The sequence below is a fragment of the Megalops cyprinoides genome, chromosome 10, assembly GCF_013368585.1.
Source record: "Megalops cyprinoides isolate fMegCyp1 chromosome 10, fMegCyp1.pri, whole genome shotgun sequence".
NCBI lineage: Eukaryota > Metazoa > Chordata > Actinopteri > Elopiformes > Megalopidae > Megalops > Megalops cyprinoides.
In genome coordinates, this window is record NC_050592.1 from 14,486,654 (window position 1) to 14,514,650 (window position 27,997).

The 27,997-nt window shown below is 40.8% G+C and overlaps 3 protein-coding genes across 4 annotated transcripts; 2 read left to right on the forward strand and 1 right to left on the reverse strand.

Moving 5' to 3' along the window:
• The first annotated feature begins 33 nt into the window (after nucleotides 1-33).
• LOC118784475 (LINE-1 retrotransposable element ORF2 protein) lies at nucleotides 34-2,697 on the forward strand. Its single transcript, XM_036538716.1, has 3 exons — nucleotides 34-1,105; nucleotides 1,565-1,679; nucleotides 2,385-2,697. The coding sequence occupies exons 1-3, from the start codon at nucleotides 34-36 to the stop codon at nucleotides 2,695-2,697; spliced, it is 1,500 nt and encodes a 499-aa protein (XP_036394609.1).
• A 765-nt stretch (nucleotides 2,698-3,462) lies between these two features.
• LOC118784891 lies at nucleotides 3,463-11,092 on the reverse strand. Of its 2 annotated transcripts, none has more exons than XM_036539361.1 (7): nucleotides 11,039-11,092; nucleotides 9,427-9,704; nucleotides 8,175-8,858; nucleotides 7,203-7,291; nucleotides 6,338-6,538; nucleotides 5,295-5,364; nucleotides 3,463-4,880 (listed from the first exon to the last, which is right to left on the reverse strand). In XM_036539361.1, exons 2-7 carry the CDS (start codon nucleotides 9,547-9,549, stop codon nucleotides 4,731-4,733), a joined length of 1,317 nt encoding a protein of 438 aa, XP_036395254.1. In that variant the 5' UTR covers nucleotides 9,550-9,704; nucleotides 11,039-11,092; the 3' UTR covers nucleotides 3,463-4,730. The 2 variants fall into 2 exon arrangements, with proteins under 2 accessions (XP_036395254.1, XP_036395253.1); XM_036539360.1 differs by having other exon boundaries at nucleotides 11,023-11,092.
• Nucleotides 11,093-12,225: 1,133 nt separating this feature from the next.
• On the forward strand, nucleotides 12,226-27,846 carry LOC118785134 (serine/threonine-protein phosphatase 1 regulatory subunit 10-like). Its single transcript, XM_036539676.1, has 19 exons — nucleotides 12,226-12,240; nucleotides 12,419-12,746; nucleotides 17,593-17,686; nucleotides 17,945-18,031; nucleotides 18,391-18,526; nucleotides 18,672-18,723; nucleotides 18,852-18,944; nucleotides 19,161-19,304; nucleotides 19,690-19,795; nucleotides 20,137-20,237; nucleotides 20,438-20,538; nucleotides 21,576-21,735; nucleotides 22,110-22,256; nucleotides 23,078-23,324; nucleotides 23,605-23,680; nucleotides 24,477-24,674; nucleotides 25,026-25,164; nucleotides 25,402-25,749; nucleotides 25,995-27,846. Exons 3-19 carry the CDS (start codon nucleotides 17,595-17,597, stop codon nucleotides 26,102-26,104), a joined length of 2,337 nt encoding a protein of 778 aa, XP_036395569.1. The 5' UTR covers nucleotides 12,226-12,240; nucleotides 12,419-12,746; nucleotides 17,593-17,594; the 3' UTR covers nucleotides 26,105-27,846.
• Nucleotides 27,847-27,997: the final 151 nt, after the last annotated feature.

The following is a 27,997-nucleotide window of genomic DNA, read 5'->3' on the forward strand; positions in this document are numbered from 1 at the left end:
CCCTCTATATCCACAGCTGAAGCAAACTAAACCATGGAGGACCATGACAGGAGGCAGAGTACTCTCACTATCCTTTCGTGGAATGTGAATGGATTCTCAGGTAAAAAGTCCAGTGTTCTGGAACACCTAAGGCTCCTGAAACCCGACATGATTTTTCTCCAAGAGACTCACCTGGGTCCAAGCAAAGATCTTCCACCAGGGAGCATTAAAGTTCAAGAGCTGGGACATGATTACCTTTGGGCGGTGTTCACTGTCTACAGAGCAAACAGTCGAGGGGTCGGGGTGCTGTTCAGAAGAGATCTGTGCTGTGAGGGTCTTAGAGTTACTGGGGATAAAAAGGGCAGATATATGATTGTTAACTGTCAAATACGGGGGGAGGATTTTGTCTTTGTCAATATCTATAACCCGGGTGATGAGAAGATTGAATTTGACAAGGACTGCGATTTCTCAATCAGCCCACCAGACTCGGGTCTCTTGGTGGTAGCTGGGGACTTCAACACCGTCCTTGAAGCTGACCTGGACAAGGAATCAGACAGCAAGAACAAAGGTCATCGTGACCGGGCAAGAGGTCTTATGCGTTTCCTCAGGAATTTCGATTTGATGGATGTCTGGAGATGCCTCCATCCAGAGGAGAAAAACTTCACTTACTTTGGCGCAGCAAATAAAGGCATATCAAGGTTAGATTATTTTTTTGTCCCTGATAAGACCATGGGGAGGGTGGCAGCCTGTGCGATTCATGCTAGACCTCAATATTCAGATAGACAGGACTATATTTCAGACCACGCACCCATTTCTATACAAATACGGACAGGAAACAAGAGGTGGCAGTTTGATAGCAGCTTGCTTGGGGATGAAAGTTGCATGGCTCATTTTTCATGCATGCTCAAAAACTTCTCGAGAAAGAAGATAAAGAGAAAGAGGGATCTTTGGATGGGCTTAAAGCTGAGGTTGGGATGTGAGGAAACCGCCTGGAAGAGGAGGAGAAAAGAAAAGAAAGGAGAGGAGAAGGAGAGAAGACAAGTCCTATGTGCAGGAAAATTGACTGGAACAGAATCCAATGAAATCATGCCAGTGTTGCAGAGTGGGCAATTAGGGGAGTATAGTGGTGAGTTTTCACAGTTTTTCATGTTTTCACCATCCATAGTTTGTAAAGGGTTCATATTTTACTTATTTGTAATCTGTCACTTTATTCATTTACAAATAGAAGGACTGTTAACATTCTCACTTCTATGCATATGTGTTGGGGGACACAGTGTAAAGCAGCTCATGATATGAACACTTTTGATGTAGAATGCACTGTAAACATCAAATAAAGTGCATTCAGATATTAAGTGATTGGATATCAATTTTTCGTATGTAACGTGTAGTGTCAGTTTGTAAGGTTTGTAATCAAGTCTCTTGGCTCAGATCATGCAATGCTAATCAGACTGAAATACAGACACACCAGGCCACTGGCTGATTTAAACATGATTTTGCCTGAGGCACAACAGGTTAAATGCTGTTCAGCTAAATCAGTGATAACCAAAACAGTAACTGAGAAGTAATTATATTTCCTTTTCTCAAGGTCCAGCTTTATCAGTTAACTCAGAAACTCATCAGTTACCTTCTCCCAGCTGTAACCTTGATCTTCAGGTCTATTTGGACAAACTCTACAAAACAAGGAAGTTTGAAGAGCTCCAGTATGCCCTAAATTCTGCTCTGATGGAAGGTATTTCACGCAAAGAAATTTTAACAACTATACTTTCCCTGTCTGACTCCCATCCCCCAACTCCAGATGGGCTGCCAGTCCAGTTTTATCAACACTTTGCCTGCCAACTTACCGACTACCTTCAAGCCTATTTCAACAAAGTCCTCAGCCTCAAGTCCTTCAAAGATACATTCAATGAATCACTGAATCATGAACATTCATTTCTAAGGCCTGTGGTGTCTCAGACTTGGCATGATCATACATACTGTGACAGCAACCGTAATTTGGTATCTGCATCATTGTTCAATGTAGACTACACCATTTTATCTTCTATTCTTGCCAAGAGACTAAACAGTATCATGGACCATCTCCTAAATCCAGGGCAAAGCAAAACTGGTGGTATGTCAGTGCAAAGTTGCATTAGAGCTATTCAAAAGATCCAAGGTAGCCAGAGCCCAATGCTGGTGTTTACTGTGAAAGTGGACCCTGGTGAAATTAAGTGGCCATACCTATTCCAGAGGCTCAAGAGCTTCAAATTACCCAGCGAATTTAGAACAGTGGTCAAATCTTTGGTGACCACAGGAAGGAGCCACAGTGACATAGGCTCCCAATCAATTCGTTCACTTTCACGTGGCCTGAGATGGGGGTGTCCGCTCACACCTGTTTTGGTGAGGCTTTGTTTGCAACCTCTAATCAGATCCATCAACAATGAGGAAAGAATTCGAGGTATAGAAATGGGAGAGGGCAAAGTGGTGAAGGCACTGACTGACTCAGACACAGCTGTTGTTTTCCTTACGAATCCAAGTGATGCAGAGGAGGTTTTTGAAGATATACTGACAGATTTCATGACAAATTCTGGATTCACTGTCGATGACACACATTCAGAGATTTTCAGCATTGGGTTTCCAGAATCCAGTTTGCGTTCTGAGAATCTAAAGAGGTTCAAGCAGACATCACATGGGTTTTGGTTCCAGGGCTACTTTGTAGGCTCTGTGTCTGGATTTGATTAAATGGAACCAAACCCATAATTACAGAACATTAGAGCACTGTGACGTAGTTTCGAGAGGAAGCGAGTAATCCAATTACTCTGTCTACATTGCGCCCCATGTCTCATGCAAATTTCTATTTTGATTTTATCTGATTTTGATTCAGTGCTTAAGGATTGTGGTTGTGAGCACTATAAACGTAGTTAAAAAGGATCAATTCTTCATTAATATGCAAGTAGCAGCATTTGTTTTAAATAATTTCTAAAAGAAACAACTTCTTTCTAACACAGTTCACAACAGAGATTAAAATGACTGAAAATGCTACATAATGGACACTATTAAAGAGCTATTCTGGGCTCTTTGAACAGTTTCCTAGCTATCCATACTCCTACAGAGATAAATCAACTATGACAACAGGGTGGTGATTTTCTTGAGCACAAAGAAATAAGAACTTCATCACCTAGGGAGACACTTCAATTCTTCTAGTACCTGGTTTTGAAGCATAGTTCTTGAATCTCCAGTACTCCAAGTAAATGCAAAAAGTGATTTAAGACACCAACCAGATATATTTTTTCATTATGTACTTGAATGACTGAAAGGAGTCAGCTTTCCCATCATGTCTCACCTTCTAAAAAGGGTGCATGCATGCTGGTATCTGCTTACAAACTGAATGGATTTGGTCTATTAACAACAGATCAGTTTTTAATTACCTCAAGAGGAATGATGTAACATGTGTATCACTTAAAACAAAAGGCACAGTCCACAAGTGCTTGTCTAAGTAATGGGGTGCTAGTAAGGTGCCAATGAAGGGCCTGACCACAAATTAATACTCCATGTCCTTTCTCTCAAGCGAGATGACACGCATGACAATCTTATCCATGTCACTTTATTGCTTGCCCAATTTTTGGCCTTTCAAACAGTGCACTTGTTTGGAAAAACAAGAAACCAAATGTCTTTTAGCTTTGTGTTTAAATAGTATCTCAAAGTAGATACCCAGAGGAGTAAACATTGGTAGCTAACATCACATTGCTGGATACAGTTAGAGGATCCAGTCGCATCTTTCAAGTTAAAGCAGACAAACGAATTAGGGGCCCAGTATAAAACATGGCTTCACGTTCAAACTTGATTGACAGTTACTGTATGCTCTGAGTCATACAAAACATTATTTCACTGATGGATCATACAGATGAAACAGCAGGATCAGTGACATGAAAATGGGGCTTCGACAGAAATCTTTAAACTGGTATCCTAAAGGCCCAGAAACACCTAGCAGGCTTGAAAGAAATCAATGGCTGTAGCTATAATGCTTCATACAAACTCTTCCTTGAGATTATCAATAGCTGGAGGTCATTTTCCATTTTTACAATACACAAATTCACACAGATGTGACACGATCCCAGAGCTGAATAAATAATGCATAACACTGCCTACAACATTGTAGTTTTGCAAAGAGCATGCAAGTCTTTCTGGTGGATGCTGTAGAAGAGAACTCAAACAACTGTGAGTGGTTCAGTTATACACATTTCTAGACATTACCTATATGGTCTGTAAACAGTCTATGTGTGTCACACATGTGCTGGGAAGAAACTGGCTCCTGCCTTGGGAGTTATTTTGGCATTTTTATACTTGCTCTTGCTGTTATATAATGTATATATATGTATCAAAGAATCAAACTGGTAGTCACTGTAGTACATACATAATCATGTCAATGTTCCACAGAGTTACAACAATAGGGAAATTTAAATAATTTAATCCAAAAAGAGATTACTGCTCATTTGTGAGTTCATTTTGAATTAGGTAAACAATATTGTCATTATGTCATTAGGAAAACAGCTTGTTATAGTATACCATATAGACATCTCTTTCTCCTATGTGACCTCTTCCTTCTACATCCTCAGAAACTCAACATCTCTCCATCACTCAGTATCTCTCTCCTCTCCCTAGCATGCCATGTGCCTGCACGCAGATGCGCACATGTACAACAGCATGCAAACATATGCACACACACGGCTTCTTTTAATTACTGCGCTGCTCTGTCCCCACGCACGCTCACTCTCTCAATGTCTCCCCAGTCCTATCCTGAAAGAGGACAGAAGGAAGGGCAGCAAATTCAAGGCAGGTCTGTGCTCCTGTAGTCCCAGGGCCACTAATGCCCCAGCTAACACTGATGTTATTCGGGGCAAGACTGGGGGCTGGGCTGGCATCACCTGGAGAGAGGGAGACAATGTTCAGCTTAATGCGTAATGCACATATGGCATTTCACTCTTCACTACTGTGGATTCGCCCACACGTTTTTGTGTTTTTATCAAAGCCTAAGTAAATACTGACCTCTACAGACTGAAAAAGAGTCATAGTACTTGAATGTACCTGAGTATTCTGTGACTATAAACATAATTCACTGTGTGACCCTTTGTCTAACCATACAGTATTTGTGTCAGAGATTTCCTCTTATACCATCAATGGGTTATTTTGAGTCAAATAAAAATCCCCTCTGACATGACTTCCACAAAAGATCTTAACAGCCCAGTTTAGCAGAGCAGAGCAAGCCACACTTTAAGGGTCATGAAAGGCTCATGACAAATCATGTAATGTATTGTCTAGTTCTGCTGTATGAGTCTCACCTTGTCAACTCTGTGACAGCGTACAAGCCCTTCTGGCCCCAGGTAAAAGGTAGAAAATGCATCATATGTCCTGTCACAGTGAGGAAAATTGTTAATGCAACACGTAAAAACATAAAAACTCTCTGCTTAGTGCTACATGCGTGCAATAATGGGCTTGACATTCAGCTCCACTATATTTATAAACTTATTTTTATTTTATGATTAGTGTACTTTGAATAGTTCTACATAAAGTTAAACAATAATTTAATTTATGGACATTGTTGAATAAGCAATGTGTAAACATACACAACATTTCCCTGACTTAATCAGGTACAAATATCTTTGTATCAAGCAATAATGATGGCTGAATTCTTAGATGTAACCAATGAAATATTTATCATACCTGCACATGTACAAAAATATAGTATCAACATAAAAACTATTCTTGTGTGCATAACATCTTAATGTATATGACTGTACTTTAATCAATGTCTCTTTCATTTTGTACTGCCAAAGAAAAATTCACTCACTCACTATATTCCTCAAAAGATTATTTAGTACATAATGTGTTTGCATTTTTTAACTTCCCACTGCACCTGACCAATCAGAATTGGTGATATGGAGTGGTTTTTCACTGTATCAAAATAAAATATTTTAAGATAGCAAGAAAACACAACCAATTTTGTTTGATATGAAGCTGCCTGTATGCTTATTTTTAAAACAACTGGATAGCTTGCTAGCTTGGAACTTTGTAGCCCTTCTGTCATATAATTATTCATACTGTCACTCTTGACACACTAAAGGAAGAGTAAGACCTTGTGATTATGTAAATGGAAAACTAAGCTGGCTAGCAAGCTGCGCTGAATTATGCTTTTCCTAACATCTATCTAGCTGGTTAACATCTCTCACATTAAAAGAACTTGCTAGCTGGTTAGCCTGCAACTTGGTTTTCAATCTATTGCTTGAAAAAGGTGAAAATGAAGCCGGCCCACACGCCCGCCTGTGGCGAGTGATTTCTGCAAGAACGAGGTGGAAGCACCCGTGCGGCGCCGAGGTGCGCCCACCTGTAGAGGCTGCTCTTGTCCCGCCTGTAGAAACGGAGCAGCAGCACGTGGAAGGGCAGGCCCCTCAGCCTCCAGCGGGCGCGCACCGTCCCGTCCTCGCTGTGTTTGGTGAGCTTCAGCACCTCCAGCCGCATGTCCGCAAAGTAGCACGCGCACAGCAACTTCCACAGAGACAGGGACAGCTGGTACAGCACCCTGCCCCTGGGGGAAGAGCCGCAGGAGGTAGCATTAGTGCACCCCATAAAATGTCAGTGTGCAGAGAAGTGGCTAAAACACTATGCTCTGAGGTCTGTGGGGCACTGGTGGGTTTAGATCTTGCACTGCAATTTTTATGCCCCACCTTGCCCTCCCTTCTTTCATTCTAAAAATGGTCATTTGTGTAACATCTGTGAAGTAAAAGACAACACAAATTTTGATGTCACTGAAACTGATCTAAATCGCTTTTTCAGAGAAGCATTAATAATTGATCAAAATTATGTAGTTACAAGGTTATAGTAAAATTTCACTTCATATCAACTTAAGAGGGAAAAACAGCCTTGTAAGAAAGCAGCAGGATGCTACATTACAAAAATTATGTTATTGTACAGATTAACAAGTTTATCATTGTCACTTGAAGTAGTTTAACCCGTTATCTTTTTAATTATTATTCACATTCCAAACACAAAAATCAGGATGGTGGACAACCCCACAAGTATCTACCTTTGAAAACATTCAGGAAGAATTATGTACCACTGTCAGGTTAACCATTTTCAAAGTAAGGTTCTATTGACTTAATTTTATAAAATGAAACACTGCACATATGGTTTTATTACTTCCCACTCATACTATAAAATGCCAAGATAAAAAATTACATACAATTACATACCTTGTCTTTGTGTTTAGCAGTCCGTTAATGAACTCGACATCAGGGGAGTACATGCTGTAGTCGTGACTCTTCAAAAAGAATCTAGGTAACTGCAAAACATTTTAAACACAACCAGAATGAGAGCAACACTTATGGCACAAACCTGGAAACAGCTGCATTTATTTCAGGTGCACAATCATAATGTATAGTAATGGTGGTGGCAAAACCATTTCTACCTTCTATTTTAAAACTATTCAGTATTCAGTATTCATAACAGTATCACTAATATGGAAAGTGTAGCAGCTTTCAGAAAAATTAACACTGGTTCACCTGACAAGTATCCGTTACATGTATACACAAGATAAGCATAAGTAAATACAATTAAATTATAGTAAATACGGTTTCCGTTAAAAGTATTTCCTAATGAACCCTATATACCAAGCACATATCATACCAACAGTCCATGCAGAGGCCCGATTCATAACTGGTTTATAAATGCTAACAGTCAAACAGTTTTCCTGGGCTTAACTTTGTCATAAAGTCATAATTTTGTTTAATATATCATCCAACAATCTAGGAAGATTTTATTTGATAGTCACAATTGACTTAAACTACCTTTCTTCAAGCCTCCCTAACACCTGTGAAAGGCTTAAAATGACCTGCAATTATGTATATTTCCGTTGTACTTTTTCATTTATCACTCAATATTCATGCAATCTGGCGTACTCTTCATGCTATTTACCAACTTGGCAGGTGGTGACCTAGAGCAACTACAAGCCCATCATGGTACAATGAGGACATTAAATGCAGATCACAGAAACAACAAGAAAAACAACAGATAAGTCATTAACATAGTGATTAATTAAGATTATCATTACTCATTTACTCATGCATACACTATTAATTAAGTCGATACGTCATTTCATTTATATGCATTCTGGCGACCCCATTCCACCACCACTCCTCATCCCCTCCTCGTCATCCTTATCTCACCTCTTCCCTCAACTTGTCATGCATCAGGGCCAGTTTCTCTTCCTTCTCCCGGTCTCTGTCATCCATCCCCTCTCCCCTCTCGGTCACTGAATGTGCAAAGTAAGAGACGGGGGCCAGGGCTAACAGTGCTGACGTGCGGGGCTCCAGTCCGGTCGTAACCCTGGACTTGTCCATACATCCCATGAAGCCGTCCGCGGCAGGGCAGTGGAAGCAGTAAAAACGAGATCCCCGAACAAACGGAGCGGGGCAACTCTCCGCCTCAAACAACCTCCGGAACGACTCCCTCCCCGGAACCTTCGTCTCTCCAGCTCCTCTCACGCTTATGTCGTCCTCTCTCCTTCCGTCCACAGTGGTTAGAGGGAAGAGAAACGCACCGCTGTTAGCAGTTCCCGGGGACAACAGTTCACTGAGCTCAGTAAGTCCGAATGCAGGGACCTCTACAAAGGTGCGCTGGCCCACACTGTTCCGGGGGCCCACAAGCACACACACGCTGACGGTCTCTTCCCTCTCCTCTTCCTCGCATGGCACTCTTATTGGCTGTCCAGCATGGGGGTTACAATGAGTCTGCGATGAGTCAATACTGGCCCGGCTCACGGTCTGATGGCGTATGCAGCTGGGCAGGGCAAGGGCCCCTGATATGCTGCTGATTGCTCGGGAGGGCCTATGGAGTCTTGCATCGAGATTCTGACAGAGAACAAGGACAGAGACATTCACATTCAAATGTGTCATGAAGTGTCATTCAGATTTTTCACTTAAGTGTTTTCCTGCAATCGTAAGACTACATTTGACTGTTTTGACAGACCCAGTGTTTACTTCATTCACAACATCAAGAAGCTTGGAAAATGTTTTAGTTAGATAATCTTAAAAACATACTGACAACACAGCCAACATATAAGCTTTACAAAGGTATTTTGGTTAGTTGAGTTTCATAAGTTTATTTCACAGGAACTATTTATTTATAGTCAGCTAGGATTGCAGCTAGGACATTTAGAAATCACAGCTAAACATTACATTGAAATCTGGCACAATTGCAGTCAGACCTGAATTTACTTTGTGGAACATCAGTAATGGAAAAAATCAACTAATGATTTGTTTGTGTAAATCATGCTTCCTTTAAAATGGTTTAAGTAATTACATTACTTAACATATTATACTACATTACAAGTAATATAATTACTTTATAAAAGTCATAATCTCAGAAACTAGACAATAATCTAAGAAACTACATAAACTAGCTGCATCACCGACTTACTGATTTAACTGACAGCTCCCTTGGATGTTTGAGCCACCAAGCCTCTCCCTGGGCCAATGAACTGCAGCCGTGCCTCCTCCGACAGCCGGCCCATAATGCTATCCCCCTTCTGCACACAGCCATTCAGCTCAAGGGGCAGGGGCAACCCCAGTCACCGATTGGTCCACACAGTTGTCAATTAATATTTTCCATGGCAATATTTATAGAAATTAAAGAGAAGCTTTCCCATCGTCTCCTGCTGCTTACTGCGGATGTGTTTGTTGTAGTTTTGTAACCATCTGCATGAACGAAATTAAAAAAAGGAAAACATGTACCATTTAGTACAGAAGCAATCGGATAATATCCGTGAGTGCTTCTGAGCCGAACTCTGCAACAGAAACCACGGCGTATTAATAAACAAGCTGCGATATTCTATCAACCAGCCAGATATTTGGAAAAAAAAATATTGTGCGGTTACACGTTTAAGGCATATAGCTGGGTACAGAAGAATATTAAGAAAGGTCATTCATTAAACGCAAGTAAGTTGCTTGTCAACGTATAACTATGCTACTAGCAAAATCAGTTGCGACTCTTGACTGTACAGCGACTACAGCACAGAACTACAGTAAGTAGGTAGTTTATTTCCAAGGAGATGTAGAGGCGCATGACTGACCAAACACGTGCCGCTACTAACTCAATTACACACACGCACACACACACACAGAGCCTGGGAAAGTAGCTAACGATATATTGCTTCTTACAACCTGCAATCAAACCCTGCTCAAAAGTGAATCCATGCGACTACTGAACCTTCATGAAACAAAATAAAATGTCGATAACAACAATCAGGACGCAAGTCCGTACATAAACAGGCTCACTTTTCGTTTGCATGCATCGGTTCCGAAGCAGGCTCCACAGGTCCACTGGTCTTAAGCTCGTTTCTGACATTGACACATCAGAGACTAACGTTTACATCGACGAATCGATATAGCGAGCTAGCTTCTTAGCTCTTTAAGTGAACGCGTGCAGCGCCTGCTCCACTGATGCTCAAGAAGGCGTGAATAAACAAACTCTTCGTCATACACATTCTCAAGCAAATGCACAAGAATCTAAACAACGTTAGCTAGTCAGTTTGGAAACAATCATTCAACTGATACGACCTCTCTCCATTTCCAGTCTCTCTTACATGCTCACCATATCTAGCGATGACAATGTGTCTACGATTCTTTAATAGCAGCCTTAAGTAGTTACTGGACAGCTAACTGGCTGCATTAACTAAGTTAGCGAGGATACACTACCCGCAGCAAACACTCTCGTGCACAAACCGATAGCTATAGCGTGCAAACCAAGAAGGTTTATCTATAAACATTCATGCTGTTACGTTAGCTTCTCAGGTTTGTATCAATGTGTAGTTAGCTGGCCAGCTAACACAGCAGATGTTAAGGTAACGTCAACTAGCTAATGTTAACGTTAGCAACTGCCAACTGAGTTCAGAACCTGAAGTTAGTTTAATTTAGCTGCCTCGCTAGTGATCATGCGACTACCGATTACACAGAAACATCCGTCACCTCACAACATATATGCTAACATAAACACGGATGTAGTCTCTCGTATTACCCGTCAACTTTAACACCTCAAGAAAGTTGCGTGGACCTCGTCGCACAAATGTCACTCTTCTCGCTGTGCCCTTGCCCGCTAGTTAGCTACGCCATAGTACGCATGCGTCGACAAATTTATCACCATCTGCCACGCCCCCTGTTAGTCAGGCATCAAATTCCCTGTACTTTACCTTAGTACCATAGGCCAAGGTTATTAACTATACCGTGGTAGTATTTAAGAGGTACTGATGGATAAATAAACACAACACAAAGAATATTTGAATAAGGTTAAATTAATTTTATTTATTCAACATATTTTTCAAAGTATATACCAGTATTTCATATTACTGGTATTAGTTGTACAGTTCCTGGTTTTAATGATGAAAACATCATCAAAGTTGTACGTACGATTTTCTTCATGGCTTGGACATGAACATTCATCAAAATTTCCTAAGGTCCGATTGAACAGTCACTGAGCAGTCAATAGTTGGCAACAATGACATTTGACTGAAAAAGAAGGTCTATGATCCAAAAGATCATGACCAAATGCATTCCTTTGATTTTGTATCATGAACATTGGTCAATAGTGAGGAAGACCAAACCACTGTAAAATAACAGTCTCTCTGATTGCAAGTCACATTGTGACATGCCAGCTGTATACAGAACAAAAGTAAACCTTTCTTGCTTACAATTATAGGAATTTTGCTTTTATTTTAAAACAAGGCAGACGTACACTAATGTAATATAATATAAATATAATATTCTTTTATATAATATAAAAAAAACATTTTAGTACTTTAACAGTTCACTGGGTATCACAAACATTAGCCAATTCTTGATACAATGAGTATATGAGTAACTTCTGTTGTTATAGCATTGAAACTGCATTAGAGTGTTAAAATTCAGCAAATGTCTGAATTGGACAAAAATCATTTGTGCGTTGTAAGAAAACAAGTCAGGCGTTTGCCCATGAGAGAATAAGTCTAATCAAGACATGAGAGTAATTGACATGAGACATGAGAGTAATTTCAAGTTTTGTGCGTTGAAAGCGTTTTTTGTGTTGATAATAACCATATATGGTCAGACCACAAAAACGCCCTCAGAAATGCTGCAAGGGGAATGACGAAGGCATTGTCTCCCCGGTGTCAAGCGGTCTCTGAGAACGCCAGTCAAACGCGTCACGGGGTTTATAAACAAATCTCCTCCTCTTTGAGCTCATTCCCGGATTTGTACAGAGGTAAGAACGACACGGACATATTTCAACAAGCATTAAACGATCCATTGCGCACATAAAATAACATTTTGATGTTCCCTCCGAAAAAAAGGTCTCCCAAAATATAGTTGGGTTTATTGTAAACGATATTAATTAATTAGCCTGTCACTAATATGCTATTATGAATTGTTTTCAATTGCAGGTCTGATGCTTTTTCAATGGAGATCGGGCGCCAAGGACTTTCAAGTATTTGAAGACAAATACCAAAAATATTTTTTTTCTATCCAAGTAATGGACATTTGACTACTATTTTTTGACCTTCACATTTTGTTCCAGAAGAAAAAAGCTTGACTTTATCACAAACCCGCCCATATAAATAGCCAAAGCCATTTTTTCAGTCATACGTTTGCTTGCTAATATTTAGCTAGCTAGCTAACCATGAATTTACCATCTTAAATTGTTGTAGAAACAGATCTGTTGCCCAAAGGCATTCTTTATTATACCAGAGACGCTGAGAGGAGATATTAATAGTAAGTGTCGTTTTATAAGAAATTTGAAACCGAATGCATCACTCCAGTATTCTTAAAGCGAATAGCAAAGAACATGTGGCTAGTTGGATTACTATGATTTTATTTGATTATGTAGCAAGTTAGATACATAGCTGTATAATTTGCAAATATGGAAAATGGGATGTATTGCTACAATCTAGGTAACGTAATGTATGAGCTCACACACTTAAGACCTCGGCGCTGGCCACGGTTACGTTAAAAGCTCGGCGTCTTTGTGTGTGAGACGGGTTACCAAACTAATGGAAATGAGTTATATCTATAAGCAATCTGTACATAAAGATTGCCATATAGTGAGATAGGAGTTGTCATTTTTTTTATTGACATCGTATCTTTTTCTAAGGCTCTGGGGAGCTCAAAGGAACCAACAGCCCGCGCAATCTATACATAAAGATTGCACTGCATGAAGAACCTATGGATGTCTTGAAATGAATAAGGAATACTGACATGTTTTGTGTGACGACTTTGCAGATCTCGATAGCTAGCAAAGTAGCGAACTAGCTAGCGTACTAGGACACATAAACGATTTCCCTTGGAGTGCGACACAATAAATGACAATCTGTTGATAAAGATTGCAAAAATGTGTGTCCATATGGGAATTAAATAACATTGAGAATTATACTGATCGATAAAAAATAGTCCATTGTCAGGACTGGTTGGTAGTCACAAAATGGCGGTGAAGTTGTTGTTTTACCCGAGGTAGGAAGATGGCTAACCACAACGAGTCAGACAAGATGGCCAGTCTGTGCGAGTAATGGTGGTGTTGGATTTGTTTTCGTTAAATGCAACTGAGACGCAGTAGCCTCGGGTTTGTCGAATCCGCGGAACGAGTTTTATTTATGAGGTTGTGCACATGGTTTATTAGCGACCTACACTGACAATTGTATCTAGCGTTATATTTATTCGAACACGTTTTTAAATACGTAGCTATAGTTAGGATTGTACATTTAACGCGTTGGTACCACATCTTTCTTGCCCAGAAATGTAAAGAAGGCCAGGGAGCTCTCATAGCAGTCGGTTGTTCCGAGGGGGGTACGCTTTCAATCGAGGGTCTTTTTGCTATAGAGCAGTTTCATACCTTTGTAACAAGACCAAGTAGCACTCTGGAAAGCATGCAGTATTACCATAACGTTGTGAGGATTAACTAAATTAGCCAGTTACCTACAGTAGGCAGTGCCATTTACAAATCGACGACAAACAGCATGTTTCACATTATTTCGAAAATGTAACGTAGCTACAGCTGCTAGTTTGCTTTAACGTATTACGTCAAAAATGAATGCCTAACATTCATAAGAAAATGAAATAACGATACGTAAAGGTGATTTGGCTCTATTTAAAGATATTTTAAAAATTCAGTATGTTAAGCAAAAGCATTACATGGAAATAGCCAATCATGGTAGCTCTCCCAAATGGTGCTAGTTGTTTGTGACAATATAGCAAAAGTGAATGTAGAGTGAGAATTTGTATAGTTATTTTCTGTAGTCTGCACAATGAAGGGGACTGTCAAGAGTACTTGGTTTTGGTTTTGCTGTCCCGGAAAAAGTGTGGATACTGACATTTAGCCATCAAAAGGACTGAAGGAGAAAATAATCATTTTAAAACCATACACATCACCATCCACTATTGTGGGTGTGTTCCCTTATATATTTTCCTTATTTGATTTGTGTATATGTAAGACATAAATGCAGTGCTTCTTAAATATGAGTAGTTATTTGTTTGATTAGTTGGTAATTTTACTTAACATTTCCCTCCATGCACAATTAAGTGTTAACAGCTGTGGGATTATAGCTTCATTTTATCTATGATCTGTTTACACTTAATGTCTTTTGTCTCTTTGTTGTGTCATGTGGAGTTCTGTCACTGAACAACCAACTACAAAAGACATGTGCATTTGATATATGGACTAGGCATTTTAATGTAATATGGTAACATAACCACTAGAAGTTATGCATGTCAGTGAATGGCCTAATTATTTCGGTGCTAAACTTTTTACTTCAATACAATTTTCATAATATGATTGGTAATTGATTTTATAAGTGTACCCATGTTATTTGGCAAAAATGGTAAGAGTGCTGAATAATTATGACCCCTATCAAACAAGTACTAATATTTTCTCTAACTTTATACTGTTTTCAGAGATAACATTGAACAGAAAGACAGCCTCTCACATTAAGACAAATTAAGTTATTCATTGTACAATTTATTCTGAATTGAAAGGACAGACTCAGATGAGAGATGGCAAGTGGCTCTGTTTATTTGCCAGTGCTTAACATTACTTGAGCATTTAAATTGATTTGAATGTCATTGGATTAAAAAAAATACAAAATATCCTGAGTCAGGCTTCTCTTGTTTAAGAACAATATCGTAATGTTGTAAGGTCTGTGTGCATCATTGGAAGTGTGCTTCAATGGATGAGTGGTGTAAACCTGTACTGTTGTTCAGAATGTGTGTGAGGTATAGGTCAGGATTGTGGATATCTTTGACCCATGTGCACTTAATTGAATGTTCATGATGATGAACACGTAATCTTGTTGTTCATATTGTGTAGGCTAAAGACATTACTCCCACACATTTATTGGGAAGTTAGTCCTGTGAAATCTTTTGCTTCAGAACCAATCTGATTTTTAAATTATGTAATTGGGGGTGATTATATGTGACTGTACACCTGAATGTCATATGGCAGATAGCGCAACTGGCAAATATTCTGTCCAGTACTTGTTTGCCATTTATGCTGAACAGGTGGGTAACCCTTTTACTTTGGCGTGAACCCAAGGCAAACAAAATGGGGTTATGCAGGTTCAAAAAAGATCATGCATTACCCATGCACAGTAACATACAGTCTAATTGAATATGGAACTGGCCTTTTAGTAGAGTCTTTATACCCTATTACAGTAGTCTATGTGAAGTGTAAATCAGTGTACAGAGCAGTTTTTCTCATCCATGGTCTTGGGGGAACACTGCATGTGTTGGGTTTTGTTCCTACTGCTTTTGATAGGATAGGTTTGGTTCTGTTAGCATTGTGCTACATGTCTTGTGCAGTTAAGCTTCTACATGCCCTGGTTGAAAAAACATGGTGATTGGAGCTGTTTCTGTGTATGGAAAAGATAGAAGTAAAGACATTCAAGATTTTATCAATGCCCCTGAAAGAAATTTGGGACTGCTCTAAGGCCCAAAAACAGTTAATGGAACAACAAATTGTCTTACTCAATTAAGTTAAAATGTGACGAGTTAAAAAGAGACGTAAGGCATGTACGTTAGTGGAAAAGTTGAAGATTACCGTTGTACAGACCTGACAGCCTCACATTTCTTTCACAACAGATTGACTTCCGTGATGTCAAACTTTTACCTGTTGTCAGCCAAGAGCTTAGCTGTAAATGAAAACTAGAAGGCACAATGGTCTCCCATGACCAAGGTTGAAAAACACTTGTGTATAATGTTATACTTCTTATTTTTCTATATTTTTTGTTTTACGGTGCAGTCTAGCATTACGAAAATGATAAAAGTTGACATGTCAAAGGTATATCAGGCAGTCTATCTTAAGAGTATTGGGACCAGTATTACAGAAGTCTGCAAAGAATTATTTGATCTATGTAATTCCCTTTTTTATATCGAGAGGTTATGGAGGGGCAAAGGATTTATGCAAAATAGTAGATGTGAATATTCCTTTTTGCCTTACCTTTCAATGCTGCATGTATGCATAACAAAGAGTATCATGATCTAGGTAATATTGCAGTAGTGAAGGCAAAATCAAAAAATGTACAGCATTCAAAGAGTTTGTGTCTTTTGAGAAAAATTGAGATGTTGAGAAATTGAGAAGAATTAAGAAATTTGAGAAAAAGTCCTGATTAGTGTTGGATTGGTACTTATAGTATCTTTGCTGCTACAGTCAAGTGAAAATAAAACTATAAGCTTTTTACCCAAATTGACCTTCATGGGGCAGATAATGCCAAATGTGTATTTTGTTTTTTTTGGCAGTGTAAAATTTAGTTGGAGAAGGTAGAAGTTTGTTTTCTGGCAATTGTGATATGTTTTTGCGTTCCTTACTTTTTTGGGGTCCTTTTCTAATATCTTATTCAGACTAGTATATTGTTTGTTTTTAAATTGGGTTTTTGTGGTTCCTTCCTGTATTAATAATTGCAAAATATATCAGTTGCTTTATTGTGTCTCAATTGTAATAATATGCTAATTGTCACTCCCAGGAAAATGTCTTAATGTAAAATGACAACCCATTTATACATAGCATACGTAGCAACTCTATTCAGCCAAACATTACATACAGCACCTCTTGTCCACAGGATAAAAGTTTATAAAATGGATGTATATTAAGACTTTATATTTAAAGTCAGCCATCTCAGAGAAAATTGGTGGTATTTAATTTAAAGGCAGAGACAAAGGTGGCTGTAACACAAAAGCTAAGTGTCCCTTGCATGATTTTATTAGTGTCTTAATCAGATTCAAGTGTTTAGCATTACAAATTGACTTCCTTTTCCCGCTGTTGTAAACTGAGACAAGCACTACGGGAATGAACAACAAGCAAAGTAGTTTGCAAGGCTTGTCTTGCCCTTTCACTTTAAAATGCCCATTAATGTGCAATTTGTAATTCAAGAGTTTTGAAGGTTACAGATTGCTGTGTCCCACACAATGTTGATCTTATAGGTTGCAGTGTTGCTTGAGTAAGGCTCTCTGAGGAGAACTTGTACTGCACTGCAAAGGCAGAATATCTCCCATTATGTTCATCTAATCATGATTTTTAAATCTCATATTATAGTGCAGTTGTAACATTCTGTGCTTCTCTCCCTTGGTGCTTCAGAAATGGATCCCAGGGAAGTGATCAAGGGAGTGGAGCATCTACTGGGGAGAGAGGGAGAGCTTCGCAGCCCTGATGCAGTCACCAAAGTCTTCAGGTAAAGTGGAGAAGATACATTAATTCAAACCTAGGTTTCCTTTCCATTCCCCCAATCCAACTGTGATGGCCCATTCCTCTGACCTGCACTGCATTCTGGGTAGTGTAGTTCCTCCATTAATTAAACCAGATGACGGTTAAGGAATTTGTTCAGTGATTGATGTTTTAGGGAGGCTTCTTTGGCATGTATTCCACTGATGATGTGCATTCCACTTGCCTCACTTCATATTATCTGATGTATTCTGACTCTGCCTCTCAGTCTCATGAAGGCCTCTCAGAAGATGGTGAGCAGATGCATCTACCTGAATATCTTGCTCCAGACCAAATCGCATGACATCCTGAACAGGTTAGTTCAGCCTTTATTATTTGTGTTTCCTAGTTGTGGCAAATGGGTTATTGTCTACTTTAATGCAGTTGGAATTGTGATACTGTTTTGGGGAGGTTGGAAAAATGACTTGTATGTATATTTCCTTGTTGGGTTACTTTTTAAAGTCAGGTTCATTTGGCATTCAATCAAGGTCTGTTTCTGTAAACTCTTCTACTGTATACTGTATGTACGTAAATGTGATCTGTTTAAATAAACACGCTTTTCTTTGTCTAACTCTAATTGTAATGAAAAAAACTCAACCCTTATACCAGGGTCAAGGTCTTGGTTTTCTTCCCTGTGTTGGACCACACTGTATTTATTTGTATCTCCCTCTGAAGATTTATCCGAGTAGGAGGGTACAAGCTGCTGAACGCTTGGTTGACCTACTCCAAAACAACCACTAACACCCCCCTGCTGCAACTGATCCTGCTCACTCTGCAGAAACTACCCCTCACTGTCGACCACCTCAAACAGGTACCTTCCCCTCTCCATACAGTGTAGACGTAATCCTAGTCCTTCATTTGGGAAGAGTATGAGTAATACTAATTTGTCTATTAATCATACATACCGTACCTCTTGCTGTTTGTTTTATGACTCCACTTTCTTTCTTCTTCCTCAGAACAACACGGCCAAACTGGTCAAGCATCTGAGCAAGAGTGGAGAAACAGAAGGTAAACACAGATCTGACTGTCAGGCCTGCATTTCGTGTTAGCCTAGCCTTTCTCTCACAGCGAACTGTTTATATAACGGCACAGCAACGCCTGTACACAGTTTGAACCCTGTCTCTCCATCTTCCCAGAGCTGCGAAAGTTGGCAGGTGTTTTGGTGGATGGATGGATGGCCATCATTCGCTCTCAGGGTGTGGCAGCATCCAGCGCAACCTCTCCATCAGGTGTGTACACTCTCTTTATCCCTTCTTATTACCCGCTCCCTTCCTCTCACTGCAGTTCTTTTTTTACATTACTTTGTACTGTCGGTTTTCTCCTTTGATTCCCCAGATTTACCTTAAGTTTCCCCAGTTTTTCTGTCAGTTTGTCTTTATTGGGTCACAATGCTGGCAGCGCAGACAGGAGCACAGACTGTAATGTGTTTCTGTTCTGTCTCTTAGAGAAGAAACGGAAGAAAGAGGATGGAAAAGTACGAAGTGGAGAAGTGAAGAAGACAGGAGATGGAGCAAAGGTGGCCCAGGAGGAGAAGAAGAAGGAGAAACCCAAAGCCCATGCCCCCAGTCATGCCAAGTTCCGATCTACAGGTCACTTTTAGTTTCTCTGTTCTCCTCAGTCATTTTTGTCTGTAAACATAGTATTAAATGGTAGTGCAGGCAACCGTCAATTATCTGCAGTAATGAAGGAAGGATAAGTCTAACATTGCTGACTGTTCATACCCAGAGATAGTGACATCGTCTCAGTTAACCTGCAAACCGGTTAATCTGTTGACTGTAGTTTATTTTTGATAATGATGGTAGAAGGAATACATTCATGATAATTGTTGTGTCATTGTCATTGCATATTGTTTGCTGACCTTGATTTTTTTAGTCTTCTGGTAATTTAATTTTGTTTGCGCTATGTATTTTAGTCATAAAATGAGAAATGATGTCACTCAGGACTCTGATTTTAACCTGTATTTCTTCTACTCAGGCTTAGAGGTGGACTCCCCCAGTCCTCTCCCAGCCAAGAAACCCCCAGCTGCCCCTCAGCTTGGAGACAAATACAATATCAAACCTGCTGTTCTCAAGAGGCCAAGGTACATAGATTCTAAGCTTTTTAACCAATAACAAATAGCTTATTTTATTATTAACAAATAGCTGATTTTTTCTTTGAATTGAAAAAGCATCAAAACATGGCTTCCTAAAAAAGCTAATATCTTGAAGGTTTTAAGAACTACTTTAGTATAGTCGCCTCTGAGATAAAGTTACCTCCATGTTAGACACAGGAATTGGATGAAAATGTATGAATTGTTTTCTTATTTATTTTGTCACCTATTTTAAGGTGTGAAAAAATAACTACACTAAGTTGTAGTCTTTGCACGCTCTTCCTAGGTGCCTCCTAGTGGTCAGAGTACCTAATTGTTCAAACCTCTCTCAGCCCCTCTCTATCAGATTCACCTGTGGAGAAGAAATACAAACCACTCAACACCACACCCAACTCCACTAAAGAGATTAAAGTCAAGATTATCCCAGCACAACGTAAGCATTTCTGATATGTTGTATGTTTCTCTTGATTCTGTATTGTGTATTTTTCTTTTGTTTTGCTTCCTGTCTACATTTTTATATCCTTTACTTGGAATCTCCTTGCCTTGCAAAGAGTGTGCATTCTCTCTGCACTGAAATGGCCAGTGCACTGAATCTGTGTGCTTATATTCTGCCGACCTCTTCCCTTTCCTCAGCAATGGAGTGTACTGGGTTCTTGGATGCTCTGAACTCAGCTCCAGTCCCTGGGATCAAGATTAAGAAGAAGAAGAAGGCTGTCTCTCCAACATCAAACAAGGTAAACTGCTACCCAGTCTGCCTTCCTTCAAGGCCAGAGCACACCCTGATTTAATCCTGATTATGGCCATTATGGTTTAGCTACAATTATTGAAACATGACAGGTGCATGAGAAAGTGGGCTTAACTGTGTAGGTCTTGTCACTTGTTAGATGCTTCCAAGCTGCACTCTGCCCATGTAAGCACTTAGCAGCAGTGACTCAATGTCTGGGTCAGGAAAATTTCAAGTGTTGGGTTCCAAGAACAGAATTTAGAAGGACCACCCAACAGTGAATGAAATAGTTAAAACCATAATATCCCACAACCTTATCTTCACGCTGATCCCTGCAGAACTACAGCAACAAATACACAGTGGCAAAAAGGTGAAATCAGAAGCTGGGCAAAAGCTCACTGAATTGTTGCAAGAGCAGGAATTTTTATTTGATACATGGCTTTGAAACTGTAGTGTCGTCTTGTGGTTAAGCCCCAGCTACACCAGTTGTGCAGGAGGAAATGGTAGCCATGTCGCATAGTAAGACACATACACCTTTTATTATTTGATTTTTGTGGGGCTCTGGAGCGGCTCAGTGAGCTAGGCGCTTGTCTTGAAGCCATGTCATTTGCTGACAAAGAACTGGGAGCCCACAGTGGTGGAGCTTTGGTTCGCTGGGGCTGGAGGGAGTTTGTTGGCAGGGTTTCTTTCTATTATCGGGCACCCTATAACTCATCAGGGCCTCTGACCTCATGCAGCATCAGTGGAGCCTTGACTGTCTGTTGGCATTTACCTCACTGTATTGCACAATGGACAATGTAGTGTGGAAAAATAGATAGCTTTGCTGCCTGTGTGTGTTGGAGGATTACAGCTGTGTTGCTCCTGTGTGAGTGCAGAGTTTCTCGCAGTTAGATCAGCCTAGTGAGCAGTTGATAATTCTGATTTCTAGTTAGGGTAAAAAGCATAAAAACTAGTACTGTGTGTTCTAGGCTTCAGTATTGTGTTTGTGTACAGTGATGTGCAGTGTGTACTTTTTAATGTACTAATCTGTCTATCTCTGTCTGTTAGCCCTGCCCATTTGATAGCAAGCCCCTCCCCTACCCAGCCTCTCAGACCAAACCCTCATCCCCTGAGCCACCGGCCACCCAAAGTCCTCCTCATGATACCCCAGAGCTGGAGCAGCCAGGGACCCCTGTACCCAGCGAGGACACAGAGGCCGTGGACACAGGTAACACACTCAACATCCTTACATCTTTGACATTTACAGTTTGACTGCAGTCAAAGCTCTTATCAGCTTATCGGATCCCTTTAAGGCCTGCAGAAATTCTTTTCATGTTATATATTTTGACAAGTAGAAAGCATTGTTAATATCGCACAGCTCTTAATGACTTATATATTGTTGCTGTTTGTTTGTACTTACTTCAGCTAGAAAGTGGTCGGAACCCATGGCAGGCCAATCCTTTGTGTTGTTTTTCTGGAAGGACACTGTAGTGGTTTCCCATTGGCATCTCCATGGGGTTTTTCAGAGGCACCACCTCCTTTGGGTTAGGAGCAGTACTGTACAGTACTCCTCCTAATCTTCACATTCTTTCTGCCTCTCAGGGGAGAAACCCAACGCTCTGTCTGAGCCGCGGGGAGACGAGGAGAGTCTGTTGACAAAGAGCGGGAAGAAGAAGAAGAGTGTTCGCTGGGCAGAGGAGGCACAGCTGAAGGAGTATTTCTTCTTTGACCTTGACGAGACTGAGCGTGGTAAGGAAGGGCAGAACAAACAGAGCTTTTTGGTTTTCTCTTTTATTCCTTCATTCTTCCATATGTGCATTACCCACAGCCACATGTTGTTTATTATTGGTTTTAAATTTTTTATTTGCTTGGCATAAGCCATTGTCCTGAGTAACTTACAAAGCCAAAAATTTACATGTTATCCGTTTAATGTAGCTGGATGTTTCAAGGGTTCAGTGGTACTGCCTTATGTGAGAATTCCTCCCACAAAAGTGTGATTACAACCATACCTTATAATCTTAACTGCTTCTCCATGCTTCTACAGATCTATTGCTGTAAGTTGTTTTTAGTTTTTTAATTGGATGATAGTGTGTAGGATAGAAGGGTGTTTGTGAATGGAATAACTAATTTTTCAATATATGCTCAGTGCTTTGCCTAACTTTGAGGGAAAATTGCTGCAGAATTCTGGTGAGCCAACCCAGGGAGCAGATACTTACTCTGTGTAGACAGTCAGTGCCAGCCTCAAGGATGTCTCCAGCTATGCAGAAGAATAGCAGTAATAAATAAGATAAGCCTGTCTCATAGGACTTTAGGAGGTATGGGCTGGGTAGTTTGTTTTGCTATATATTGTGTTGTGAGACTATTATCTGAAGAGACTTGTCTAGCTTGGAGCTGAGGCTCTCCCCTATGCTGCAAATGAATGAATAAATGGTCTGTGAAGCAAGAATCCCAGTCTGGCGGATGGTAATTGGATATCTGAATCAAGGACCTAACATGCGCACTGTATAAAGCTTTCAGTGATGTATAAAAGCACTAAGGTCGCTAACCCCATACCTCTTCGGCCTCTCCAGTGAATGTCAATAAGATTAAAGACTTTGGGGAGGCCGCGCGCCGGGAGCTGATGATGGACCGGCAGGCTTTCGAAACAGCCAGGCGCCTCTCCCACGACGCCATGGAGGAGAGCATCGCCTGGACCCCTCCCCGGCCCCTGACCCTGCTGGGTAGCCTGGTCACCCCCGGGGCGAACAGCAGCGAGAAGCACACGCAGAGAGACAGGGAGCTGGGCATCCTGCAGGAGATCTTCCTCAGCAAAGACAGGTGACCTCACTTACCCGCGGGACTGCCGCTCACATTGCCCTGGATAATGGAGAGTTGACTGTATGTTGATAAAATAATGATAATCCAGTGGAATAATTTTGTGACTTTTTGACATTTGGCTTTATGCACTGTACTGAGCATAATATTGAATGTCAGGCATCATGTAATGTATATCAACTCCACAAGAAGTGACTAGTATTATTAACCTAGTATATAAGTATAATTATCTCTGTGAGGCTGCATGTGTAAAGATATCTTTCTTGGTGTCCCCCCCCCACAGTGTGCCAGACAGCCCCCATGAGCCAGATCCAGAGCCTTACGAGCCTGTACCCCCCCGACTCATTCCCATTGATGAGGTAACGGCTTCCATCTTCTCTGCCTCTCCTCTGGGAACCTTTCTGTGTACCACTGTGAAACAATGTCAGTCTGACACTCAGCCCTGTACATTCTCACCTGACACACGATCACTGGTAACCTCTTGATCTTCTCACCACTAAGCCCAGTCACATTCTCCGAGACATTTTTATTGCATTGGGCTGTACTAGGGTCAGATGCAACATAAAATAACATATCTGCCTATCTGCACACAATTCAGTGCTGACAACAACCTTGTGCTTTCACTCACTTCCAAGCAACGAGTGACTGTGGGCTTTTTAATAAGAAAATACAGTAACAACAGTCTTTAAACAAAGCATTGATTTCTGCTCTGTCTCTTGCCCTTTCTCTCTGTCTTTCTCCAAAAATATAATGGTTATATCAGCAAAACAAACACATTTTAAAAACATTATATCCAGGAAGAACTTATTCCCTTTCTCTGGATTTTTCACTTCCTGTCTGATGATTGTGTGAGCAATAAACATGTATGGTTACCAATTAAAACAAGAAATTACTTTTGGTCATTCTGCAGCCTGTAAGTTTGGGTGCCGTCCTACGTCGTGAAGATGGTTAAGGATCGGCTTGCAGCTTGAGTGAAATCCTGCTGCAGAGTTTATTTTTATATATCTGCGAAAGAAAATGAGATTTCTACATTGCATTATAAAATGGTTTCTGGGTTAGTGTGCTCTGGTCTTTGTATCTTTCCATCTGTCTGAACCATATGGCTTCATCCTCAGTCTCTAATGGTTTTGTATGTTGTGTTTGTTCTCAATACAGGACTGTACAGCTGTAGAGGAGAGCTATCCTGAGCCCATGGACACCCCTGCCCCAGCTGGCTCTGCCGCCTGCCCCCCTGAGGGCTCCAAACTGCCCCCTGTCTTGGCCAACCTGATGGGCAGCCTAGGAAACACTGGACGTAACCCCCAAACCCAAGGGCCCTCAGTTAATGTGCAGGAACTGCTGACCTCCATCATGGTGAGCGTTGCTCTGTTCTGTCTGTATGCAGGCCATGGGGGAAGGGTAAAGTGTGTCTTTTTCACTGGACAAACAGATGAGTGTCTGGGTGTTCACAGTCAGTTCCATCTGTATGCAGTGGCTTATTTATGTTTGGTAATGCATTGGAAGTTCTGGGAGCGACAAAATGACAGCAGTAAAGTTTGAGGTAAAGTAGGAGGTTTGAAGTGGGGAAAGAGGGCAGCCGTGCAGGCTCTGTGACTTTGAAAGATGCCAGGGTAGGGTTGCGTGCTTCGGGTGTAGATAGAGATGCGTCACGGAATGGCGGAATTTTAAGTATGACCCTTAGCCTGTTGTCTTGTCTGTCACCAGGGTGCACAGTGTAGTCAGTCTGCAGAGGATCTCATCAAACAGCCGAATTTCTCAGACCAGATCAAGCAGCTGTTGGGCTCCCTGCAGCAGAGCCAGCCTCAGGCCCCGCCCTCTGGGCCCCCTCCCGTCTCAGGACCAGGTACTGAACCAACACAGCCCCTTTATCCACTGTCACTCATCTCTGGTCAGTTTCCTGTTCTTTTATGTACCTTGAAGGAATCACTGAAAACAATAAGAATGCTCATTGAAATTCATGTAAAACATTGTTTTGATTACACCGATGGTGTTATTCTTGATTTGTCTTTATGTGCAATTTCTGATGGTACTTTAGTAACTAAAGTCTGTTCTTTTCTCTCCACTCCCCACTCTTTCGTAGTGAATACTGGCTTACTTGGTCACGGCCCTGGAATGAATATGAACATGAACATGTCAATGCCCATGAATGGCGGCTATCCCCCCAACAACCCCCCCTCCGGCCCCCACTACCCTCACCCACCACCGCCTCATGGCCATGCCCCACCCTTCCCTTCTGGAGGTGGTCCCAGGATGATGGGTCCACCTCCTGGCCAGCCCAGAGGGGGTGATGGAGGAGGTTACTGGGGGGAGGAGCCCATGAGAGGAGGTCCGCATCGCGGTGGTGGAGGTGGTCACTTCCACCGTGGCCGAGGGGGGCGAGGAGGCCGGCCAGGACGAGGAGGTGGAGGCGGGCCCCCCAGAGGAGGAGGTGAATGTCTTAATAATTCTCATATGGGACATTGCAAATATGAGACATAGATCCATTCACAACTTTGTTTGACTTAAATGCTGGTGTAAATTTTCTGTAAACCTGGTTAAAATTATTTCAGATTATCAGATAGTATGCCACAAATTAAAGAAAACCATTGACCTTTCTCTACACATAGCTAAAGACACCTTCATTTTTGTTGTTTGTAAGCAACCCAGTTAACAGCCAGTTCCTTTCTCCCATAGACATGTCCAATCGCCCTGTGTGTCGGCACTTCAAAGTGAAGGGGAGTTGTCGATATGAAAACAACTGTGCTTTTTACCATCCGGGAGTGAATGGGCCACCCTTGCCCTAATATGGTCTCACCCATCCACTTGACTTCTACGAGTCCCCGATCTCTTCCACATAAAAACTTTGAATGAAGATGGATTCCCTGCTCTTCTTCCTTCACCACGGGGAAGACAGGCTTCACTGCTTCTACTTTTAATGCATTTAGGTATTTCTTTTGTGGTTTGAGGGCATGTTGGAGATGCAAACAGTTAAGAAAAATCACAGCTTTGATAGGAATCTCTCTAGGGCTTATATTTGTGTAATTATCAGAAGACAAAGAACAAGGTTCTGGTTTATAGTTGTTTGCCTTTGCAGGGTCTGATTAAGTATCTAACCTTTGTCATCCCCCCCCCAGTCAGGAGGTTGATAACTTGAACACAAATTACTTCCTGTTTGTAAATATTTTGTACATCTTGAATCACAAGCAAGGTAGCGATGTCTGTATAAGTTTGAGTTTGTTCAATCTTCAGTCAGCAGCTTCTGGTTTGTTGACGGTGCTCTGTACTCTTTGACCACTGGGTAGATGTTTTTTCTTTGTCTTTTTCACTCATCACTATTTTCCCCATTCATTTTATGCAGTTTGATAAACCAATCAAACTAAAGCCTTAGATATGAAACCAAACTTTCTACCATGAAGGCCTGGGCCCAGGGCTCCATTTCACATATTGGAAAAGAAACAATGCTCCTATCAGAGCACAGTACAATGCATCTCTCCACTGTATTCAGTTGCCAGGGATCAGACAGAATTAGATTGCAGGAATGTGTCTTGGCTTTTAAATGTGCTTCCTTGATTTACACAGAGCATGTTGGAGATGTCTGTGCACTGAGATTAACTGTGGTTCTTTGGTTTGTCAAAATGCAGTCTAACAAGTGCCAGTACCTGATACCTGCTCAAATGTATATCTTTTCATCTATAAGTCTGTAAGTTATTCTGGACTATTGAGCCCCTTTAGCTGTAATTGCTGAGATTCAACCAGATTCTTTCATCAAAAAACATTCTGATGTACCTGTGTAAAGAAAAGTTGCATGGGTGGGAGTTCTGGGATTGAAAGGTGCCAAACAATCCTTGGTAAACAACAGGTAAACTCAGCTCCACTGTCTTCCATTTTTAATTATTTTTTAAGGTTTGTTTTGCCTTTTCTTATGTAACAGTAGGGGGGGACTATCTTCAGCCCTGTAAAGTTGCATTGGGTTAACATGTTTTACTGCTCCTCTGGTTCTAGTTGCTCACAGCTGGGGTCTCTATGTTCTGTAGATTCTATACCCGGTTCAGTTTTCTGGGTCTTAATCAGTTAAGACGTGAGAAGAAAATCCATACAGGTGTATAAAGGGAGGCATGAAACAGCTGTAGTTATGATTGAATGATCTGACCCAAAAGAGATCACTGCTCATGAGTTCGGACTGAGTATTCCATATTAGACTGCTTGTAGGCGGGGCTGATGATGTTCAGGTAGCCTTTAAGGGCTTCTCTGCTTATGTAGAGTCCACTGTATTACTGTTAAAGAGAATCCTACTGTAAATAAGCTCACAATCATTCTTGTACATTATAGACACTACGCTGTTTTATATGCAAGCTTCTACTCTTGTGTGTTACAGCTGGGTTTTATGTAATTTGCCAGTGTTAATTGAGTCTGGCCCAGGTAACAAACGGTTCTCTGGGAAACAAATGGAGTGTTTTCTGTGAAAACAATGGCCTTTATGTCTCTTGTGGGACTATAATGATGCCTTTTTAAAGTACTGCTTCTCATTAATTTTCCAGATGATGTTCAGTTTGTATGGGAGAGTTACGTGTGTATCTTTGTCTATACATAAAAGCATATACACACATTCATATGCATTTGCATAATTTCATTGTATATATTTTGTACATGTGTTAATAAATGTGGATAAACTAACTACTGTTTTTTTACATTGTATG